Genomic DNA, 22,233 nt, shown 5'->3' with positions numbered 1-22,233 from the left:
TTCAGACTGCAATAACCCGAGAGAGAGAGAGATAAGATAAGATAAAACTTTATTAATTCCTCGGGTGGGTTCCTCTGGGAAATTCGGTTCACAAACACATTTTTTATTTGCTTTTTACACACACAAGAAACTGTAAAACCCAGAGCGCAAAAACAGAGAGGTTCAGGAAAATCTGTGTCCACAATCAGCGAAGAAGTGTAAAAACTGTTGAAAGGGAGAAAAGAGGAAAAACTTTGTTTTAAAAAAAAAAAAAAAACCCGGAAAAGATCGTTAAAAGACGTAAGAAAAAAAAAAGAAAAAAAGTTGGAAAAAGTCTAAAATCCCTGTTCACAAAAGGTGAAGAAGCGTAAAAACTGTTCAAAAAGTGAAAAAACAGTGTTTAAAAAAAAAAAACAGCAAAAAAGTGTGAAATGCTTCTCCAAAAATAGAAAAAAGGTTAGAAACGTGTAAAAACTGTAAAAAAAACAGACAAAAAAACAACAGCAAAAACAAAAACGTGTAAAGCGATTGCCCAAAAAGAGACAGAATATTGGAAAATGTCCAAAACGAAATCAAAGGTTGAGAAAACTGTAAGAACCGTATCCAGAAAAGTTGAAAAAGTGAAAAAACTAGGTTGAGAACCCCCCCACCCCCCCAAAAAGACCGAAATCTGTGTGGCAAAACGGGAAGAAAGCTGCCAAAGTCGTGTCTCCGTCTTTGGTGTGGATACGATTTTTAATTAGGGCCTCTAAGCTAAGACTGAAAACCAAAAATGACACTAACTACAGTGAAATGAGCAAAAGTCGAAGTGGAACCCATCTGAAAAGAATTGTGTTTAAGGGTTCAGCAGGACTAGAGAACAATACCTGAACAAGTCTGCTGAAGCCCTTAAACACAGCCTCTCAGTGGGTAAAGAGGTTTCAACTTACCGTCAGAGACTGAAGAAAAACTTGGGCACATAAGAGCCGATGTGTCCACACCGAAGCTGAGAGACAGGCTGCTGAAGTGTTTTCAGCTTCGTGTGAGGCAAAACAGACAAGCCGCTATTCCCGAAGCTGAGCGGTCCCGAGAAATTTCCGTTTATTAATGTTGCATGTGTGAGCAGCATGTATGAGACACCTCTTTGCTCTCCGCTCGAATGGCTACACTCCGAATTACGTCACTGTTCGGGGGCGTGTTCTGCGCATGCGTCCTGGCTTGCACTGCTGAAGGCGAGCTCAGCGGTTCTTCACACACACGTGACAAAAAAGTCCCAGCTGAGTCTGGAAACAACGTCACTCTGACATGTCGAGCTCCAAACAACAAGTTCATAGTTGTGAACTGGAGCAGAGCTGATCTGGGAGAAGAATATGTGCTCTTGTACCGGGACGAGCACTTTGATACCACCAAGCAGCATCCATCTTTTAAGAAGCGGGTGGCTCTGCAGGACAGACACATGAAGGATGGAGACGTGTCTTTGATTCTGGAGAATGCGACGACTGCGGATGCTGGAACGTACGAGTGTCGCGTCTTCATGGAAGAAACACGCTCGTGGGAATCTATCTGCACCTCACACCTGTTTCTGCTAGAAGATCAACCAGGAGGACTGAGAGGGGACGGAGTCAGAAGAGGACGTGCTGGACTGATAGCGAGCGCGTCACTTTGTGTTGTGCTTGTTGTTGTTGCTGTTGTTGCTTTTCTGACCTACAGAACACATGGACAGAGTCAGGATTCAGAGCGTCCTCCTGCTGAACTGCAGACTGTCTGAAATGTCTCAGAGCGTTTTGCAGATGAACTTTGAGTCTCCTGCTGCTGAGCAGAGACAGACAGCATTCAGCAACACTCCACACAGACCACTGATTTCACTCTGACACTACAGGAAGGACTTCATCATCCTGCGGGCTGACGAGTACATTTACTGTAAATATTTTTCCCCTATTGTCTATGAGACTGACCAATAGGAGCAGAAAGTACTCAGCTGAGCCAAACTTTAAGCAGCTGTTACTGAACCCAGCCTCAGTGAGAATGAACTGTTCTGTCCAACACAAGCTTCATGTTGGAAACATCAGCAGGTCTCTTCTCTGACTCAGTCCAGCTGATTATTTGTCTTTGCAGGCTGATAATCCAGATGTTTCTACACTAATGTGTAAAACATCAGTTTCTCGGTTTCAGATTATTATTTATTTGTACCACTTTGTTATTTTCCATTTTAAAGGATTCAATAACTGTCAGATAACCCAGGAAATTACACGAACGTGTCAGTGTGCAGCAGTTATTAGTTTTATTGTGTTCTCTGTTGTGAGTTGTAAAGATTTAAAGCAGAATATATTGTTGTAAATGATTATTTGTGGATTATCAAATTTTCCTTCACAATAAAGTCAAATGTAACTAAAGTATTAGACAAACTGCAGCAACTCCTTTAGGAATACTTTCACATCGTGATGTAAAAGTTGTGTTTTTAAATCAAATATGAATTTTGAGACACTTATGATGCACATTTGCTGATGAATGCAGCTTGTAGCTTTGATGAGACTGTTTCATTACTTGTTTAGGATTTTATTCATGTTTTTCATTCAAAATGTAAAAGAATAAAGAGAATAAATGTGACAATCATCACTTGACTGGTTTGCTTCTGCTTCATGTGTTATTTTTTGTTGTCTTTGTTAGCACCCTTCATGCTTGGGGTCGATTCTGTAGGAGTCAATTTGACAATTGTTTTCTGATTGTACAGAAAAACTGCATTTAAACCAAGTGCTCCTTGAGATATCTTTGTCTAATAATTACGTTTATCTGATGTTCCGAACAATGTAAATGTATAAAAAAAAAATTTTTTTTAAAAGAACTCTGGAAATGGGGAATACTTTTCAAAACCACTGTACTCCACCGACTGTAGTGGATCGTCACGCAGGCACCCACTAATCATGACTCATGCTTTCAGGTGGATTGAAAGATTTGGGATGTTCCTGGGGGTTGGTAATATATATTAAAAAGGAAAACCCACCCAGTCTCTCACGTTGGACCTGTTACTGTAATCAGAGACAACATGAAGCTCTGATCAAAGAGTGTAGCTGCTACAGCTCTGCCACCACAGTCTGAAGCAGGAATAAGGTTTGACAGAGAGCTTCCTCTGTGACAGGATAATATGTTGAAGTTTCTTCTTGTTTCTGCTTTATGTTCACAGAGTAGGTGAATTTATCACTCAGTGTAATGCAGACAGCAGCGTGTGGACACACTGAGAGGCCCACTCCTGTTTTTCTCTGTTACTGACTCACAGGAACATCCCAGATGTCTCAATCCACCCGAAAGCATGAGTCACGATCAGTCACTGAGAACCACGTGACGATGATCTTTCCATCCATCTGACAAACATGTCTCAGAATATGTTTTCAAAGCTGAATCCAGGTCTCCTTGACTTCTGTCACCACACACAGACATGGCATGTATAGTTTCAACACTCCCTCAAACCCCCATCTTCTTTTATTTGAGCCACACTGGTTCATCTAAAGCTGATCTCAATAGCTACAAAACAAATTTGACCCAGAAGAGACTTTGTGTGCTTTTGATCGGTAGGCCCACCAAACTCCTTCACAGGAAGCTGATTTCAGCTCTCTGACAAACAACGTCTTGATCCCTGAGCCGATGAATCTCACGCAGTAGATAATGCAGGGTTCTGGAGCTGAGGTGGGTGAGAGGACTCACCCAGCCTGACTGCCTTGTTGCACAGGAGTCTTTGCTGCTTGGCCTGATACGAAGAAACCTGAGTAGCCCTGCAGGCCAATTCTGAGTCACACCTCTTATGGCAGCTCCCCTCTCGATCGTGACGATGATGATGATGAACACCTCTGGGCATCCAAGTTTATACTTTACCCCATTCACATCCCATTCTCTTGCTCTCCCTCTAATATCAAGTCAACCAATTAGGTTTTGACATAAGATTCACTGATCTTCAGCCCCACCTTATTATCCTCTCCATCTCTGACCTTTCACCCACTTTTAACTAAGACAAAGGTCATTTCATGCCTTTATTCGGTTCATTAGCATTTCATTCACTTTAGCAGAATCCCTTTAAAACCAATTTTTCCCTTTTAAAACTACTCAGACTTCAGCAGTTTATTTGATCACGTCAACAAAGAGACTCTAAATGTAAGAAGAAACAGCACGATAAGTGACACTTTTCACATTTACTTTTTATTCTTTCAATTCAGCTTTCCAAAAAGTATTAATGCCTGAACATTCACACAATGTAATCAAATAAAGTTTCACTTTACATTTCAGACTGCAATAACCCGAGAGAGAGAGAGATAAGATAAGATAAAACTTTATTAATTCCTCGGGTGGGTTCCTCTGGGAAATTCGGTTCACAAACACATTTTTTATTTGCTTTTTACACACACAAGAAACTGTAAAACCCAGAGCGCAAAAACAGAGAGGTTCAGGAAAATCTGTGTCCACAATCAGCGAAGAAGTGTAAAAACTGTTGAAAGGGAGAAAAGAGGAAAAACTTTGTTTAAAAAAAAAACCCGGAAAAGATCGTTAAAACACGTAAGAAAAAAGAAAAGAAAAAAAGTTGGAAAAAGTCTAAAATCCCTGTTCACAAAAGGTGAAGAAGCGTAAAAACTGTTCAAAAAGTGAAAAAACAGTGTTTAAAAAAAACAGCAAAAGTGTGAAATGCTTCTCCAAAAATAGAAAAAAGGTTAGAAACGTGTAAAAACTGTAAAAAAAACAGACAAAAAAACAACAGCAAAAACAAAAACGTGTAAAGCGATTGCCCAAAAAGAGACAGAATATTGGAAAATGTCCAAAACGAAATCAAAGGTTGAGAAAACTGTAAGAACCGTATCCAGAAAAGTTGAAAAAGTGAAAAAACTAGGTTGAGAACCCCCCCACCCCCCAAAAAAGACCGAAATCTGTGTGGCAAAACGGGAAGAAAGCTGCCAAAGTCGTGTCTCTGTCTTTGGTGTGGATACGATTTTTAATTAGGGCCTCCAAGCTAAGACTGAAAACCAAAAATGACACTAACTACAGTGAAATGAGCAAAAGTCGAAGTGGAACCCATCTGAAAAGAATTGTGTTTAAGGGTTCAGCAGGACTAGAGAACAATACCTAAACAAGTCTGCTGAAGCCCTTAAACACAGCCTCTCAGTGGGTAAAGAGGTTTCAACTTACCGTCAGAGGCTGAAGAAAAACTTGGGCACATAAGAGCCGATGTGTCCACACCGAAGCTGAGAGACAGGCTGCTGAAGTGTTTTCAGCTTCGTGTGAGGCAAAACAGACAAGCCGCTATTCCCGAAGCTGAGCGGTCCCGAGAAATTTCCGTTTATTAATGTTGCATGTGTGAGCAGCATGTATGAGACACCTCTTTGCTCTCCGCTAGAATGGCTACACTCCGAATTACGTCACTGTTCGGGGGCATGCTCTGCGCATGCGTCCTGGCTTGCACTGCTGAAGGCGAGCTCAGCGGTTCTTCACACACACGTGACAAAAAAGTCCCAGCTGAGTCTGGAAACAACGTCACTCTGACATGTCGAGCTCCAAACAACAAGTTCATAGTTGTGAACTGGAGCAGAGCTGATCTGGGAGAAGAATATGTGCTCTTGTACCGGGACGAGCACTTTGATACCACCAAGCAGCATCCATCTTTTAAGAAGCGGGTGGCTCTGCAGGACAGACACATGAAGGATGGAGACGTGTCTTTGATTCTGGAGAATGTGACGACTGCGGATGCTGGAACGTACGAGTGTCGCGTCTTCATGGAAGAAACACGCTCGTGGGAATCTATCTGCACCTCACACCTGTTTCTGCTAGAAGATCAACCAGGAGGACTGAGAGGGGACGGAGTCAGAAGAGGACGTGCTGGACTGATAGCGAGCGCGTCACTTTGTGTTGTGCTTGTTGTTGTTGCTGTTGTTGCTTTTCTGACCTACAGAACACATGGACAGAGTCAGGATTCAGAGCGTCCTCCTGCTGAACTGCAGACTGTCTGAAATGTCTCAGAGCGTTTTGCAGATGAACTTTGAGTCTCCTGCTGCTGAGCAGAGACAGACAGCATTCAGCAACACTCCACACAGACCACTGATTTCACTCTGACACTACAGGAAGGACTTCATCATCCCGCGGGCTGACGAGTACATTTACTGTAAATATTTTTCCCCTATTGTCTATGAGACTGACCAATAGGAGCAGAAAGTACTCAGCTGAGCCAAACTTTAAGCAGCTGTTACTGAACCCAGCCTCAGTGAGAATGAACTGTTCTGTCCAACACAAGCTTCATGTTGGAAACATCAGCAGGTCTCTTCTCTGACTCAGTCCAGCTGATTATTTGTCTTTGCAGGCTGATAATCCCGATGTTTCTACACTAATGTGTAAAACATCAGTTTCTCGGTTTCAGATTATTATTTATTTGTACCACTTTGTTATTTTCCATTTTAAAGGATTCAATAACTGTCAGATAACCCAGGAAATTACACGAACGTGTCAGTGTGCAGCAGTTATTAGTTTTATTGTGTTCTCTGTTGTGAGTTGTAAAGATTTAAAGCAGAATATATTGTTGTAAATGATTATTTGTGGATTATCAAATTTTCCTTCACAATAAAGTCAAATGTAACTAAAGTATTAGACAAACTGCAGCAACTCCTTTAGGAATACTTTCACATCGTGATGTAAAAGTTGTGTTTTTAAATCAAATATGAATGGTTGAGACACTTATGATGCACATTTGCTGATGAATGCAGCTTGAAGCTTTGATGAGACTGTTTCATTACTTGTTTAGGATTTTATTCATGTTTTTCATTCAAAATGTAAAAGAATAAAGAGAATAAATGTGACAATCATCACTTGACTGGTTTGCTTCTGCTTCATGTGTTATTTTTTGTTGTCTTTGTTAGCACCCTTCATGCTTGGGGTCGATTCTGTAGGAGTCAATTTGAAAATTGTTTTCTGATTGTACAGAAAAACCGCATTTAAACCAAGTGCTCCTTGAGATATCTTTGTCTAATAATTACGTTTATCTGATGTTCCGAACAATGTAAATGTATAAAAAAAATTTTTTTTTTAAAAGAACTCTGGAAATGGGGAATACTTTTCAAAACCACTGTACTCCACCGACTGTAGTGGATCGTCACGCAGGCACAGGTACCCACTAATCATGACTCATGCTTTCAGGTGGATTGAGAGATTTGGGATGTTCTTGGGGGTTGGTAATATATATTAAAAAGGAAAACCCACCCAGTCTCTCACGTTGGACCTGTTACTGTAATCAGAGACAACATGAAGCTCTGATCGAAGAGTGTAGCTGCTACAGCTCTGCCACCACAGTCTGAAGCAGGAATAAGGTTTGACAGAGAGCTTCCTCTGTGACAGGATAGAAGTTTCTTCTTGTTTCTGCTTTATGTTCACAGAGTAGGTGAATTTATCACTCAGTGTAATGCAGTGTGCCTGTGGACACACTGAGAGGCCCACTCCTGTTTTTCTCTGTTACTGACTCACAGGAACATCCCAGATGGCTCAATCCACCCGAAAGCATGAGTCACGATCAGTCACTGAGAACCACGTGACGATGATCTTTCCATCCATCTGACAAACATGTCTCAGAATATGTTTTCAAAGCTGAATCCAGGTCTCCTTGACTTCTGTCACCACACACAGACATGGCATGTATAGTTTCAACACTCCCTCAAACCCCCATCTTCTTTTATTTGAGCCACACTGGTTCATCTAAAGCTGATCTCAATAGCTACAAAACAAATTTGACCCAGAAGAGACTTTGTGTGCTTTTGATCGGTAGGCCCACCAAACTCCTTCACAGGAAGCTGATTTCAGCTCTCTGACAAACAACGTCTTGATCCCTGATCCGATGAATCTCACGCAGTAGATAATGCAGGGTTCTGGAGCTGAGGTGGGTGAGAGGACTCGCCCAGCCTATGTCCTAGTGCAGTCAGAGGGGGAAATCCAGGGCCAAAGGTCAGGCATATCAAGCACATAATAATAATTTTGTGGTCATCTTAGATGAGTAGTTTTATGGACAAAAACCACCAGTTCATTTAGTGTTCCCTTAGTGCTAATGCATAAGAGAAGTTGGTATACTATAACTGAAGTAATCTTGTTAAGATAAGATAAGATAACCTTTATTAGTCCCACACGTGGGAAATTTGTTTTGTTACAGCAGAAAGTGGACAGTGCAAAGTTATATAGCAAAAATTTGAATACAATAAGAATAATATACTGTACACAACTGTACAGAATAGAATAGAATAAAATAGTAGAATAAAATATACATTAGGATAAAAATAGAATACAAATGTTATATACAACTGAGTAAAAATACAACTTACAAAAATACTCAGAAAAGAGTATTGCACTTAGTCTTATTGCACATGTGTGGGTTTGTGTGTGATCAGCTGCAAAAATCTTTGTTGTGGAGTCTGACAGCAGTGGGGAGGAAAGACCTGCGAAATCGCTCCATCCCACATTTAAGTCCTTAAAGTCATATTCTTCTATTGTCTTGACTGTATTTGAAGCTGTTTTTATTTTTGTATGATACCTGATTTATATGGAATATGGCTGAAGTAAACTAAAGTCTAAAATACTTAGTCATTTGTTTAATAGTAATTTAACATTATATAATTCACATATAAAACTATGAATTGTAATTTTAAATGGTTTAATAGCAGGTAGAATAGCATATGTAGGCAAGTATATTTCTCCTTTTTTATCAAGAAGCAAAGACAAAAAGGAAAAAAAAAGAAACAGGGCAGAGTTCGGTGGCTGAAACACCCGTCCCCAATGCCAAAACCAAATCTACGCCCTTGCGTTGACAGATCGTTTTTATAATTATAATTAGCTAAGCAAGCTGGGCCAAGTGATGGTTTTTTAACTGGTGGTTTAATTTCTTCCAGCTTGAAGGCCAGTGATATGTAGCCCAATTTGATAGATGGGTTGGTAATATTTAAGACTGGAGTATTAAGCAATGGTTTGACTTTTTTAAACAGTGTTGTAGGAATGGAGTCTCAGATACACATTGATGTTTTGAAGGAATTATTAAAGTTAACTTGATAGATAATTTGGGGGGAAAGATTTAAAATAAATATCAATGGCAGCTGTAGATAGTGATGTCTTTTAGGTGGTTATATAAAATAATCTAATGGTTACAATTCTGTTTGTGAAGACATTCATAAAGTCATTACTAGTTAATGTTAAAGTTATGCTTGGTCAACAAACTTCTCATGTTTTGTCAGCCTGGCTACAGTACTGAAAAGAAACTTAGGGTTTAAAGTATAAGAAATCTGCTATTTGTAAGGTAATAGTAACAATGTTAAAACAGCCAGCTGATTCACAGATATGAATTGTTTGGAATTCTGAGCAGTAACATATATTTACAGACACAGTTAAAAAAGGGTCATGTAAACTACTTAAATGTATATCTTTCAAATTACAAAAGAACTACGTAAAACCAGTAAAAGATGTAAACAGCACACTCTCTCTATCTGTTTGTGGCTGTATAAACATCCTCTTATTCATGCCATACTTTGCTAATGCAATATTACTGAGAGAAAGGGAAAAAAAGGACAGATCACATAACTTTAACTTCCATAACTAAGAGATAAATAGGAGAACTTACGAGTGTCTTCAATGATGGCAGCATTACTTTGGTGTGTGATGCTACCTGAATCGCTTCTTCCTCTGCAGTGGTAGATACCTCCTTGTGACACATTAATAGCTTTCTTCCCTTCATATTCTGTCATAGGCTCATCTTTAGAGCCATATGTGGCAGCTCTGTACCACAAAATGGTCCAGTTGTCAGAGCCGTCCACAAAGCAGCTCAGTGTCACGTTGCCCCCTAGTGGTATCTCATACCTCATTGGTCTCAGTGTGGCAGTGGGTGTGTCAAAAGGGTACTTCGCTTTTCCAGTAGTATTTAGAGAAAAGCAGAAAGAGAGAGATTTATTTTAAAAGCTGTTGTTTCAGTTATTTTATTTTCACCACAAAAACAAAACAGTGTGAAAAAGCAGCATAAAACACAATGTTCAACTTATTCTGCTAAAATAATAACTTGAATTGAAATTGTCCAAATTCGGATGTTAGATGTATGTATGTATAACTCTGAGTTTGTTAGCTTTGCCTAATACCACATATAACAGCTGCTGTTTTATCGTGAGTCCAGCTGAGTCTAGGACCTCAATAAACTGAATATGAACTGTTTACATGAAAATATCTATTTAGGAGATAAAAAATAATCTTTGGTCTTCATAACGTGAGAATAAATGCAAGACAGCTAGCTGGGTCACAGACAAACTGTAAAAACTGCATAAAAAATTATGTAAGCAACTTAAATTTATAGTCTTTATTTTGTAATAGGTTTTTTTCTTCTTTTTATTTGTTCTCATATTTACTCTGCACCCAATATTAGTTTTTATCTGACAGGAAGAGGTCTTTCCAGAGGCTTTTGGTGTCATTGTCATGATAGCACACTTTAGACAGTGTTAGAAATATCGTCATGCAGCCACAATTTGAGACAAGCAACTCATCTTACAGTGCAGGTACAGAGATTAATTGTTACATATGTATAAATAGATATGTATATATCTATGACAATGCTCAAGGTAAGATATATATATATCTTACTTTGAGCATTGTCAGAGAAAAGTGCTGCAAGCTCTATAACAATTGTTAAATCAAGACATTATCACATTAGCAGACAATCAAAATCATTAAACGATGGAAAAAAAGAAAATTAAAAAAAAAGATTGCTATACACACACACACACACACACACACACACACACACACACACATACTGGTATGGGTTGTATGCTTTGCCCTTTTCTCAAACCTTAATCACTTAATTTGAAATACATCTGTGTGTCGTCGGCATAACAATGATGTGCAATGTTATACTTCTCAAAGATTGCGCCTAAGGGGAGCATGTACAGTGAGAAGAGCAGGGGGCCAAGGACAGATCCTTGAGGCACGCTGCAGGGTTAGGGTTAGGTGCAGCAGAGGAGAAATAAGGGCAAAAATTGATCGAGAAGGACCTATTAGAAAGGTATGACTTAAACTAATCTAGGGCGGCACCTCCAATGCCAACTGTGTGTTCAAGCCTCACTAATAGGATGTTATGATCTACCATATCAAAGGCCGAGGATAGATCTAGTAGGACCAAGAATGAAGAGCGTCCAGAGTCAGTATTCAGAAGGAGATCATTGAGGACTCTGAGCAAGGCCGTTTTAGTACTATAGCAGGGTTTGTAAGCAGACTGAAATTGATCATAAATGGCATTCACATCCAAATACGGCCGGAGTTGTGAAAGAACGATCCTCTCCAGTATTTTGGACAGGAATAGAAGCTTAGAGATCGGCCTATAGTTCCCAAGATTGTTATAACATCTACAGGTGATTTTTCATTCAGATTGTGTAATATAATTTTTCACAATCTATTCAGAGATTATGTGGAGTTAAAAAGCTGAAGTCACTTAAGATCATCTATTTCAGTTTTTTCTTACTTCATGGGCCATCACACTGAGTGATGTCTGAATGACATCTTTTATAAGTCATTTTTGGAGGTCCAATTTTGGTCCATTGGAAGGGTTGTTTTGTAACACCAGGCAATGTCTTTTTTTCGACATCTGCTGAACATCTAGTGTTGTTATTGCTAGGATCTTTACGTTTACGAGCTATTATTGTTCAAATGTAGTGGTTGTGGACGTCTTTTCAACACATTTTAATAAATGACAATTTCAACCTGGTTACAAACAAATAACTTGATTAATTAACATAAACAAACCAGTCAAAGAAAAGCAAGAAAATGTTAAATAACCAAAACAATTACCCACATGTAATTATTAAATATATAGGCTAACACGTAATTAATCATGTTTGTTTATACATAACCCACATTCATATGCATCATGTTGATAACACCACATTAATGTTTATATTTGTAAATTAATAAAAATACATTTATTAATCATGTAAATTCCCTGCACCTGTAATAGACATCCATAACATCCAAAAGATTACTCAGTTAAAATCCAAATGTTGAACATCATATTGACCTTCAAGTTGGGTCACGGTTGGGCTTGGTTGTGTATAGATGTACAGAATTAGTCTTTGACCGACGGACCCAATAAAGACATGATCTGCAAGTCTAGAGCTGGAATTCCTTTTTTGTGCCATATTTGTAGATAATAGTGTATAGAGTATGAGGTCTGTATTTAATGTGCTATCTTCAAACAAACTAACTGTGGAAAATCTGAAGCGTTACTGATATTTGTGTAGCAGAGGAGCAACAGTGGGTTCACAAAAGGATTCTTTTTTGCTTCGCAGCTACGGCTCTCCTCACTAACCTGTAAAACATCCACATAAAGACATAGAAAGTTTTATGATGCCATGATGAGCCAAAACCTGAAATCCTTTAATCAAAAATACTTATATATATATATATATATATATATATATATATATATATATATATATATATATATATTGTGTGTGTCTGTACTGTACCATTTCCAGTGTCTTCCATTTTTGTTTGCTGATTCATAGACAGCGGCACTACCTAAAAAAATAAATAAATCCAGCAACAATTATTTTAAAGTCATTAGACTGAATAAACAACAACAACAACTTTTATGGTATAAATAAATCCAGAACTATGCAATTTTTCATAATTCAAAATATTTTCATACTGTGAGTCTTTTTAAATTAAAATATTCTTCATTTGGCTGCCGGCTGCCAACACATTATCACATGGTCACCACAACACATTATCTGACTCCATCTCAGCCTTCCTGTCATTCTCCACAGTCACACCAACCCTCTACATACTCGACTAGTTATGGATAGATGACACCTTATGCACCTTATCCCCCTTACTGTGTCGATACTGTGTTGGCGTGTTACTCGATATGTGCTGAATTGTAAAAAACAAAACAAAAACCCCCCAAAACATTTCAGGCTACTGGGATCCCAGATGATACCAGACTGGAGAAAATCATGTTTTCTGTCTACTTGCATTGTTTAATGGAGGATAAAAAGCTAGCACCTCTCCTCTTGGTGATTTGGAAATTGCAGTCAATTTGGCTCAGTCATATGATTTTTTTTTTAAAGCTATACACACACTAATCTTCTTCTATGGTTGTCTGCTTTACCTCCTCTAGGGCAGCTCCATCTTCAACTTCCTTTGTCCACTATGCCCACTGTCCTCTGCACATATCCAAACCATCTCAGTCTCACCTTCAATCTTGTCAACCTGAGCTGCCCCTCTGATGTACTCATTTCTACTCTTGTCTATCCTGGTCACTCCCAATGAAAATCTTAATATCACAAATCACCCCTAACACATTGTCAAACATGTCCTGCTCCACCCTCACAAACTTCTCTGTCACTTCTGACTTCCTCCAGCAGAACCACAGTTGCTCTCTTGACACCATATCATGTCACATAAAAATTTGACTTGTAACGCAGCCTCAATCAAAATTAAAAATTTAATAATAACAAATTTAAGTACTGACCAGGATGAAGGGGGCTGTTTTCACTACTTTCATTCTGGCTGAAGATTTCAGGTGGTACAGTAGCTAGTGTGATAACAAACATTTAAACAGTATTAAGTGACACTATATGAGACATTTTTCAAAATACAATTTTAAAACCATTCTCCCAAAAAAGAACAAGATTATTTCGATGCTCATATATGTGCTAATACAACAAATGACAAGTGAGTTCCTTCTCAAAGATTACGATTATTTAAAAAAAAGTCACATTTTCAAATGCTACTCACATTTAACCGTCATGTAACGCGATGGTGACTCTTTTCCTGAGTACTGACACTTGTAGAAACCTTCATCAGACTTTGACACTGCCAAGAAGTTCAGCTCCTCTCGGGAATCATTTTGGACAAGTTTGTCATTGTGATAAAAAGCCACATTGGGAAAGATTTTTTTTCTTCTCAAGTTGCAACTAAGACTAACAAAAGTTCCCTCATTCACAGGATCAACAGGGACCACCATGAGAGGACCAGAATAAAAGTCTGCAAAACATACAGAAAATATTATTTCAAATGGATCAGCTGGTGCTGGATTTTAGAAAATGAAAAAGAGGAAAAAAAACATGTGCAATAATAATTACTGATTGATCAAATGTGTTATAGCTCATAGCTAAAGATCTGATATGTGACTTATAAAAAAAACAACAAAATCGTCCTTTCTTTTAGCTCATAGAGCCCTTTCAACTGTCAAGTGTGTCTCAGCGAGATGCTATTCAGCCTCAGCTGAATGGGGAGTACAATTACATCATAATCATATATATATATATATGTTCTTGAAAAATGTTGGTAAATTAATTTATAAAACATGGAATGAAATAAAACTAATAACGAAGAGTATTATGCTGCTGAGTTGAGATTCCAAAAATAAAATAATCTTTACATTTCTGCCTCTTTTTCCATGAAAGAATTGCTTAACATACATAGTGATAGAAATATTCATGAAACGTTATAACACAAAAGGGGAAAAAAACCATTCTACAAACCCTGTAAAGTGATGTTGACTGCATTGCTGAACTCTTTTAACATAGACTCACACCAGTACACTCCGTCATCTGAATATGTTGTGTCGATTGTGCATACAGATTCTCCTGACAGCCAAAAGTTGCTACAATATGGCCGGCCATTCTCTGGGAACTTCCTCACTCTCCATGAAGAAGAGTTTCCCTTACAAGTCAGTTTGACAAAGTCAGAGCCAAAATTTTGCACTACAGGGCCGACTGTGAGAGACGCTGCTGATGAAGCATCTGAAAAACAACATGGATCAATAAGTGAAAGCACAGGAAGAACACATAAAAACTAAGCATCATTACAAGTATTGAGAGACAGAAAGAAACTGACCAGCAGACCAGACAAACTTTGGATCGCTGTAGTAGGTGTAGTAGTAGTTGCTTCCTCTTTCCGCTCTGCACACATATGCTGCTGTGCTTGTCTGCCCAGTAATGATGTACAAACTCTGAGCAGTCTTGCTGCCATCAGGTAGCAGCTCATACGTGTAGGGCTCCTCTGTTATTTTATAATAAGGAACAGCTTTATACCAGGAGAAGCTCCATCCTTCAGAAGGATATTCAACCTCACAGTTCAGAGTTACTGAGGCTCCAGGACTGAGCCATGAGGGAGACAGAGTGAGGACAGGATGCAGTTTAACTGTTGAAACAAGATTTTTAGATTAGGCTTTTTTATTTATGTATTTTTTTAAATAAAATTGCTATATGATGGGTCCACAAATCAGGCCAGGTTCACTCTGCCCTTTTGAGCAAAAACATTTAAATAACTGGATGAAAACATGTAAATAAATATCACCAAATCTTGACAGTGGAATTACAAACTGTACCACTGTCATACATAATACTAATTTTATTGTTGTCATTTGAACCACACCATGTCACAATACGCTGTGTGTGGCACACATAAAGTAACACACTGGAGAACACAATAACAGACACTGAGATACAACTGGAAAAACACGACATTTAGATGTGACAGAGTGAGAGGGAGTAAAAAAAGGGAAATATGCACAAAGATGCTGAAGACAGAACATGGAGATCAGACAAGGACAGACTAGGCATGAAAAAGGGAGCCAACATAAAACAAGAAATCCAGTGCTATAGCTACCAAATTCAGAAAAAAAACACACATTCTAGAACTAGAACATAAATAATTTCTTAACTCCAAGGCAAAGAATCACATGTTCAGAACAAACTCAAAATACTGGGTCATTATTTAATTAATCAGTCAAGTGACGAGTTGCTTTTCTTTCCAAGCTCCTTAGGTTACCATGGCCTGGATGAATGAGAATCTGCACAGACAAGTTATCGTATGTCTTTTTTTTTGGTTTTTTTTGTTTTTTTACTAATTTGAATGAAGCAGTTTATATGGATGAAAGATGCCCAACTTACATGATACAGTTACTGGAATGACATTACTCCACTGTGTGAAGGAAAGATCCGTTTTGCCTCTGCATTGATAATCTCCATTGTCATCCCAACCAACATTGTAGAATGTTCTTTCATTGGTTGTATAATATGTGGTAAACCTTTTTGGTCTCCAATCATAGCTCCAGTAAGTTCCTTCACCTCCCTGGATGTCACATCTGACAGTGAATGTTTCACCCATGTATATCTTAGTCCAGTTGGGCTTCAGGGTCAAAATGGCCGTAATAGGAACTGTTCACATAAAATATGAAATTAAAAGAAACACAGAAGCATCATCTAATTCAATCCAATTAAATTTATTTACATAGCACCAAATGATGCCAACAATTGCCTCAAGGCTCTTTATATTGTGATGTAAATACCCTGATATATATATATATATATATATATATATATATATATATATATATATATATATATATATATATATATATATATATATACACACACATATATATATACAAACACACACACAAAGTCTCTCTATCTGTCTGGCTGAGAGGAAGACAAAAAAAAGGACAGATCACATAATCTCATAACTTTAACTTCCATAACTAAGAGATAAATAGGAGAACTTACGAGTATCTTCAATGATGGCAGCATTACTTTGGTGTGTGATGCTACCTGAATCGCTTCTTCCTCTGCAGTGGTAGATACCTCCTTGTGACACATTAATAGCTTTCTTCCCTTCATATTCTGTCATAGGCTCGTCTTTAGAGCCATATGTGGCAGCTCTGTACCACAAAATGGTCCAGTTGTCAGAGCCGTCCACAAAGCAGCTCAGTGTCACGTTGCCCCCTAGTGGTATCTCATACCTCGTTGGTCTCAGTGTGGCAGTGGGTGTGTCAAAAGGGTACTTAACTTTTCCAGTAGTATTTAGAGAAAAGCAAAGAGAGAGAGATTTGTTTTAAAAGCTGTTGTTTCAGTTATTTTATTTTCACCACAAAAACAAAACAGTGTGAAAAAGCAGCATAAAACACAATGTTCAACTTATTCTGCTAAAATAATAACTTGAATTGAAATTGTCCAAATTCGGATGCTAGGGGTATGTATGTATAACTCTGAGTTTGTTAGCTTTGCCTAGCACCACATATAACAGTGGCTGTTTTATCATGAGTCTAAGACCTCAATAAACTGAATATGAACTGTTTACATTAAAATATCCATTTAGGAGATAAAAAACAAAACAAAAAAAAACTTTGGTCTTTATAACATAAGAATAAATGCAAGACAGCTAGCTGGGTCACTATTTATGCATGTGTTGTTGTCTTACCTTTTTTAAGACAACTTAAATTTAAAGTCTTTATTTTGTACTAGGTTTCTTTCATCTTTTTCTTTCTTTTCATATTTCCTCTGCCCAATAGTAGTTTTTATCTGACAGGAAGAGGTCTTTCCAGCGGCTTTTGGTGTCTTTGTGATAATAGGACACTTTAGCCAGTGTTAAAAATACTCTTCATGCAACCGCAATTTGAGACAAGCAACTCATCTTACAGTGAAGGTACATAGAGTTAACTGTTACATATGTACAATATAAATACAGAGAAAATGTAACTTTAATTGTAACTTAGAGTGCAGATAGTTTATATATTATAAAAGAGAAAGAAAACAACTTCTTACCTTGAGCATCGTCAGAGAAAAGTGCTGCAAGCTCTGTAGCAAAGATTAAATCAGGACATTATCAAATTAGCAGACTATCAAAATCATTAAACGATGGAAAAAAGGAAACTTTACAAAAGATTGCCTGCTACACACACACACATACACGTACATACATACGCACACACATACTGGTATGGGTGGTATGCTTTGCCCTTTTCTCAAACCCTGCTAATCGTTGGTCTAGATGGAGTAGTCTTTCCACAGGTCCTGGACTCCTGAACGTATGGCTGCGCTGTTCTAAAAAGTATGGGGAAAAAAGTCACTTCAGACCTCTTACACTGTGTGTGGAAGTCAATAAAATCTAAAACACACCAACTGGACATTTTGAATTTGGGCAAATATGTGGTTCACAAGGTCAAAATAAACAGTTTATAAGGACTTTAAAGGGACAATGAGGCCATTTATTAAATCCCACCTCATTAACATAAATACACCTTTGACATAACTGTGTTACTGGAACAGCAGTATTTTAATAACAAAAATCTGGTTTTGCTAAACATAACCCTAAAATATGTGAATCAAAATATATTCAAAAATTTTATGAAAATAAAGAAAAAAAAATTACTCTTGTTTTACAAAAGCTTTTTTCTTGTTTGAAGAACAGCTGGAGGGCTGTAGTCACAGTGGGTTCTTGTTCCCCTCTCCACACAGCATCTTTGGATTTCAGAGTGGTCATCGGGTTCTTGGTCAGCGTTCTCACTAAAGCCAGTCTATGTCAACTGCTCAGTTTGGGCAGCTGAATAGTTCTCACAAGGGTCCTATTTGTGCTGAACCTCTTCCATTTGAAAATTATGGAGCTCACTACACTCTTGGGAACCGTCAGTAGAGCAGAACATTTTCTGCAGCCTTGCACAGAGCTTTGCATTGTAAAACCTCATCTCTGACCTCTGCATAGAGTTCCTTTGACTTTATGGCCTTATTTTTGCTCTGATGTGGATAATCAGGTGTGAAGCCTTCTATAAAGAGGTGTATGCTTTTCCACATCATGTCTAATCAGTTTTGGTCCACAGGTGTACTCCAGTCAAGCTTTGGAAGCATCTTATAGCAATGATCAATTCATTTATTTCATTTTGATTACAGTTTGTCATCATGAGATACTGAGAGTAGATTATTAAGAAAAAATGAGACTGAATAACTCTGGAAAAAAAAGTAAACAAGGATATAGACAAAGTCATGTAACTCAATGGAAAGTTAAATCATAATCCAACCCTCCTGATTCGCTTTTCCTCTTTTCTCTGTAAGGACACATTCAAAACGACTGGTGCATGTGTTTACCTGAAAGTGTAATGAGAGCAGACAGGAAGAGCAGGGGGTGGAGCATCTTGTAGGGAGCCATCTAGCGGATAGGGAACTATAAGACAACAAAGATCGAAACCACTAAACAGAAAGTTAAAGACACATTCTGAACAGTGCACATTATTAAAAAAAATCATAACATGCGAACAGACTCAGTGTTTGAACAAAGAAAGTGTAATGATTGTAATTCATCTCTAAAATCTGATTCCTCACACTTATATTTCACACATTTCTCTAGACTGGAAGAGAACTCAGTTTGCTATTTTTGTTTTTATTTAATAATCAAATCCAAAAGTTTAAAGTGTTCCTCGCCCAGCATATTTACTATAAATAGTCTGTCACACAGTCACTAGATTTTTTTCAATAAATACCAGGCATGTTTCATTTCTGGGGTGTAGAGTTTGGAGTTTACCTCAAATATAACCAGCTGTGTGTCTGTGATAAACACACTTATGTTGTGGGTAAAGAAGTCACTTCTTGATTCTGCCTAAAACAACATGGATAAAAAAAAAGTTGCATTTTTTAAATGGGTCACTTAGTGCAAATCTCCTGGAGTTTCAGTCTTTGCAGAGCAAACAATAATTTTTAATGCCATCCTTCCTTACAAACAAAACTGGGATTAAGCAATTATGAAAAATTATAATTTGCTTATAATTAAGTAAAACTAACATAAAGATGTAAGCAGCCCGAGGCTCCTTTTGCAGGAACATTACAAAATAACATTTTGAATAAGTTGCATTTGAAGGTTGTACATTTAATAACATTATATTTTACATTCACCTGACTTTACATCATTATCATCACATGGTTAACTACGTTAACATTACGGCAACAATGCATAAAAGAACCATTATTATCTGCTCTACTGGTGTTTGAACTAAAATGCTAAACTGGCTGTATGTTCTTGTAAGATCTACATATACCTTTACTGACTCTGTTAAAAGTCACAGATTAATTTCAGGCAATCATTAAAATATACTTTTACACAGAGGGATGGAGTTCAGTAAAGTATTTTCATTATTTAAAAGTGTTTTTAAAAAGTCACTTCCTGTTATTTCTCCAGATGACACCACAGAGCTGCCTTTGGATCTCTGTGTTTTTATTGTTTTGCTTGTGCAGCTTGTTTACAGTCCTGATGTGTTTCAAGTAGAACTTTGCAATGTGGATGTAAGTAAGTAGGTAAAGTTTATTTAAATAACGCTTTTCACATATTTCACATATAAAAGTGTCAAATTAAAAGACAATATTGAAATGAGATTCATGTTAAAACTGAATTAGAATAAATAAAGTACAGGTGCCGGCGTGCTGAGGAGTAGATTGCGGCTCATCTTACCTTGGCTCTGATGAAGGCTGCTGTTCAGAAGGCGATCCTGGTACAGCTGGACAGATTTGTCTCTGAGGACAGCTCTGTTTATGTGAGTCCTCACCTTTGTTCACGCCCAGGATAGGATGGGTGGAGGTGTCGTTCACAGTTGAGCTGCCTGATGGGAACCTCCCACTGATGATTCATTATGTAAAAACGAGGCCTTGACTGCTCCAATCAGAGAGCATAATTAATTGCACCACTGCCTGAAATGGTAGCAACAGAGTTAGCTGGGAAACGTCTATAACTCACAGTACTGTGAGTCTTGCCTGATGTCGGTGTAATCACAGTTAAAGTGGGATTTGGCAGATTTCCAACCCTTACCCGTATTATGAAAAGTTTAACCTGCCGAGTACTGTGACGACCTGAGCGGCAGCATTCTGTCACTCTGAAGATGCTTCAGTGATAAGTCAGCGACGACAGAGCTCATTCCTGGAGCAGGGGTGCATTCCTTTTACTCGTGCTAAAGTGAGCAGTAGCGCTGTGTGCATAAACCCTGCTTTTCACCTGCTGTATGTGTAATATATATGTGTGGTATTTATTAAACTTAAAGCAAAGGCTTTAAGTTTAATAAAGCCAGGCTGACAAACCATCTGTCAGCCTGGTTGTGGCACAACAGACACTGTGCTACAAATGCCAGTTTGTGCCTCTTTATGAGGTTCATGAGTCCTACAGCTTTGGTGTCACTATTGCAACTAAAGTTAAACGTAGTTAAGTGATGCACACTAGTGTGATTTACTGAGAACTGCAGTATGTAAAGCCAACCCCCCCCCCCACCCCCAAACTCTAATGTTGCACTTGATGTGGGTGTGATCATGGGTTAAAGTGGTATGAAATTGGTTGCACAGCCAATCGTGGCTGCTTAGGAACCCTTAGCCAGCATAAAGCCAATGTAAAGGGAGAAACTGCCAAATCATAAAGTCATTAAAAACTTGTAGTTGTTGTCCTGTTAACAGCTGCACTGCAAACAAATCAGTCAAATCAGAGCCTGATGTTCCACTCCTTGTAACTCGTGTAGTTTTGATGCCAAGCAACAACACGTACAGTCATACAGTGCTGTGCAAAACTCTTGAGCCTCCTCTCACTTCATAATTGTCATCTTCCAAAACAGCATTTTTGTAACTTTTAAAGTGCTCTTGAGTGATATTTATAGGCTTTCTAAAGGTTTTTCAGTTTTTTCTTTGGACATTAGCAGGGTTTTCACTTTGTTCCAGTCCCATCCATGTATCCAGCTATTTTCAGAAGACTGTTTCATACAGTTTGGCAGGAAGGTGCACAAGTTGATTCCTAAAGAGCTGAAGACTATCACAGCATAGTGTGCAGGATTTCCTAAAGAACTTTGAGAAAAAATGACCAGTGGAGGAGTAAAGAAGTGTCAGGCTTGAAAAACAAATTTAATAAATACAAGTGTAGGCTGGTTCTCAGGAGGATATATAATATAATCTTTAACAGAAAAGGAAAAAAAAGAAATTAAGAATATGATCAAGTAGAAGGATGATATGGAAAATTAATAAAATAAATCAGATGATATCCAAAGAAACACTTTGAAAGACCTCCAGAAACCCGGTGGAACTACTTATCAACACTACTTGAAAACATAGAGAAGAATGTCTGGCTTCTTGGTAGGAAAAGATGAAGAAGTGACAAGTGAGGGGTGGATCAAGAACACTGAACACTACTGTGCATTTCTTTGCTGTACATTCTTCCTGGGTGAAACATTTGACTTCAGTGCTATGTACCAAAACAAAGTGCAACACGAACTATGTCATGCCAAGCTTGTACACTTTGTCAACTCTGAGTGGCAGCATTCAGTCACTCAGAGATAAGTCAGTGGGGGGACAACTCATTCCTGGAATTCAGTTTGCCATCATTTGCTCTATTTTCCTGAAGAGAACAACAGGAGACAAAAGTCTAAAGCTCATGTTTGTGTCTTTCTAATTTTTTCCAAGCAGCCAGCTGTTCTAGTAGATTTGTTTAAGTGGTCTT

General features: G+C 38.1%; 2 protein-coding genes across 3 annotated transcripts; one reads left to right on the top strand and one right to left on the bottom strand.

The window, feature by feature from the left end:
- Nucleotides 1–5,333: 5,333 nt before the first annotated feature.
- LOC146578729 (butyrophilin subfamily 2 member A2-like) lies at nt 5,334–6,777 on the top strand. Its single transcript, XM_085267837.1, has one exon. The coding sequence runs from the start codon at nt 5,334–5,336 to the stop codon at nt 5,940–5,942; it is 609 nt and encodes a 202-aa protein (XP_085123963.1). The 3' UTR covers nt 5,943–6,777.
- Nucleotides 6,778–10,296: 3,519 nt separating this feature from the next.
- Nucleotides 10,297–20,265, bottom strand: LOC146578728 (sialoadhesin-like). 2 transcript variants are annotated; one of them, XM_085268837.1, is made up of 13 exons: nt 20,218–20,265; nt 19,297–19,367; nt 18,864–18,939; nt 17,718–17,825; nt 17,547–17,579; nt 16,509–16,790; nt 15,894–16,160; nt 14,836–15,141; nt 14,481–14,741; nt 13,732–13,980; nt 13,466–13,528; nt 12,459–12,510; nt 10,297–12,298 (listed from the first exon to the last, which is right to left on the bottom strand). In XM_085268837.1, the coding sequence occupies exons 3-13, from the start codon at nt 18,922–18,924 to the stop codon at nt 12,250–12,252; spliced, it is 1,731 nt and encodes a 576-aa protein (XP_085124963.1). In that variant the 5' UTR covers nt 18,925–18,939; nt 19,297–19,367; nt 20,218–20,265; the 3' UTR covers nt 10,297–12,249. The 2 variants fall into 2 exon arrangements, with proteins under 2 accessions (XP_085124963.1, XP_085124964.1); XM_085268838.1 differs by lacking the exon at nt 17,718–17,825.
- Nucleotides 20,266–22,233: the final 1,968 nt, after the last annotated feature.

This window comes from Mchenga conophoros, linkage group LG3 (genome assembly GCF_057382185.1).
Source record: "Mchenga conophoros isolate Kocher_MC1m ecotype Shallow Benthic linkage group LG3, M_conophoros_male_GT1.1, whole genome shotgun sequence".
NCBI lineage: Eukaryota > Metazoa > Chordata > Actinopteri > Cichliformes > Cichlidae > Mchenga > Mchenga conophoros.
Note: the sequence above shows the minus strand (reverse complement) of the source record. Positions and strands in the feature narration are given on the sequence as shown.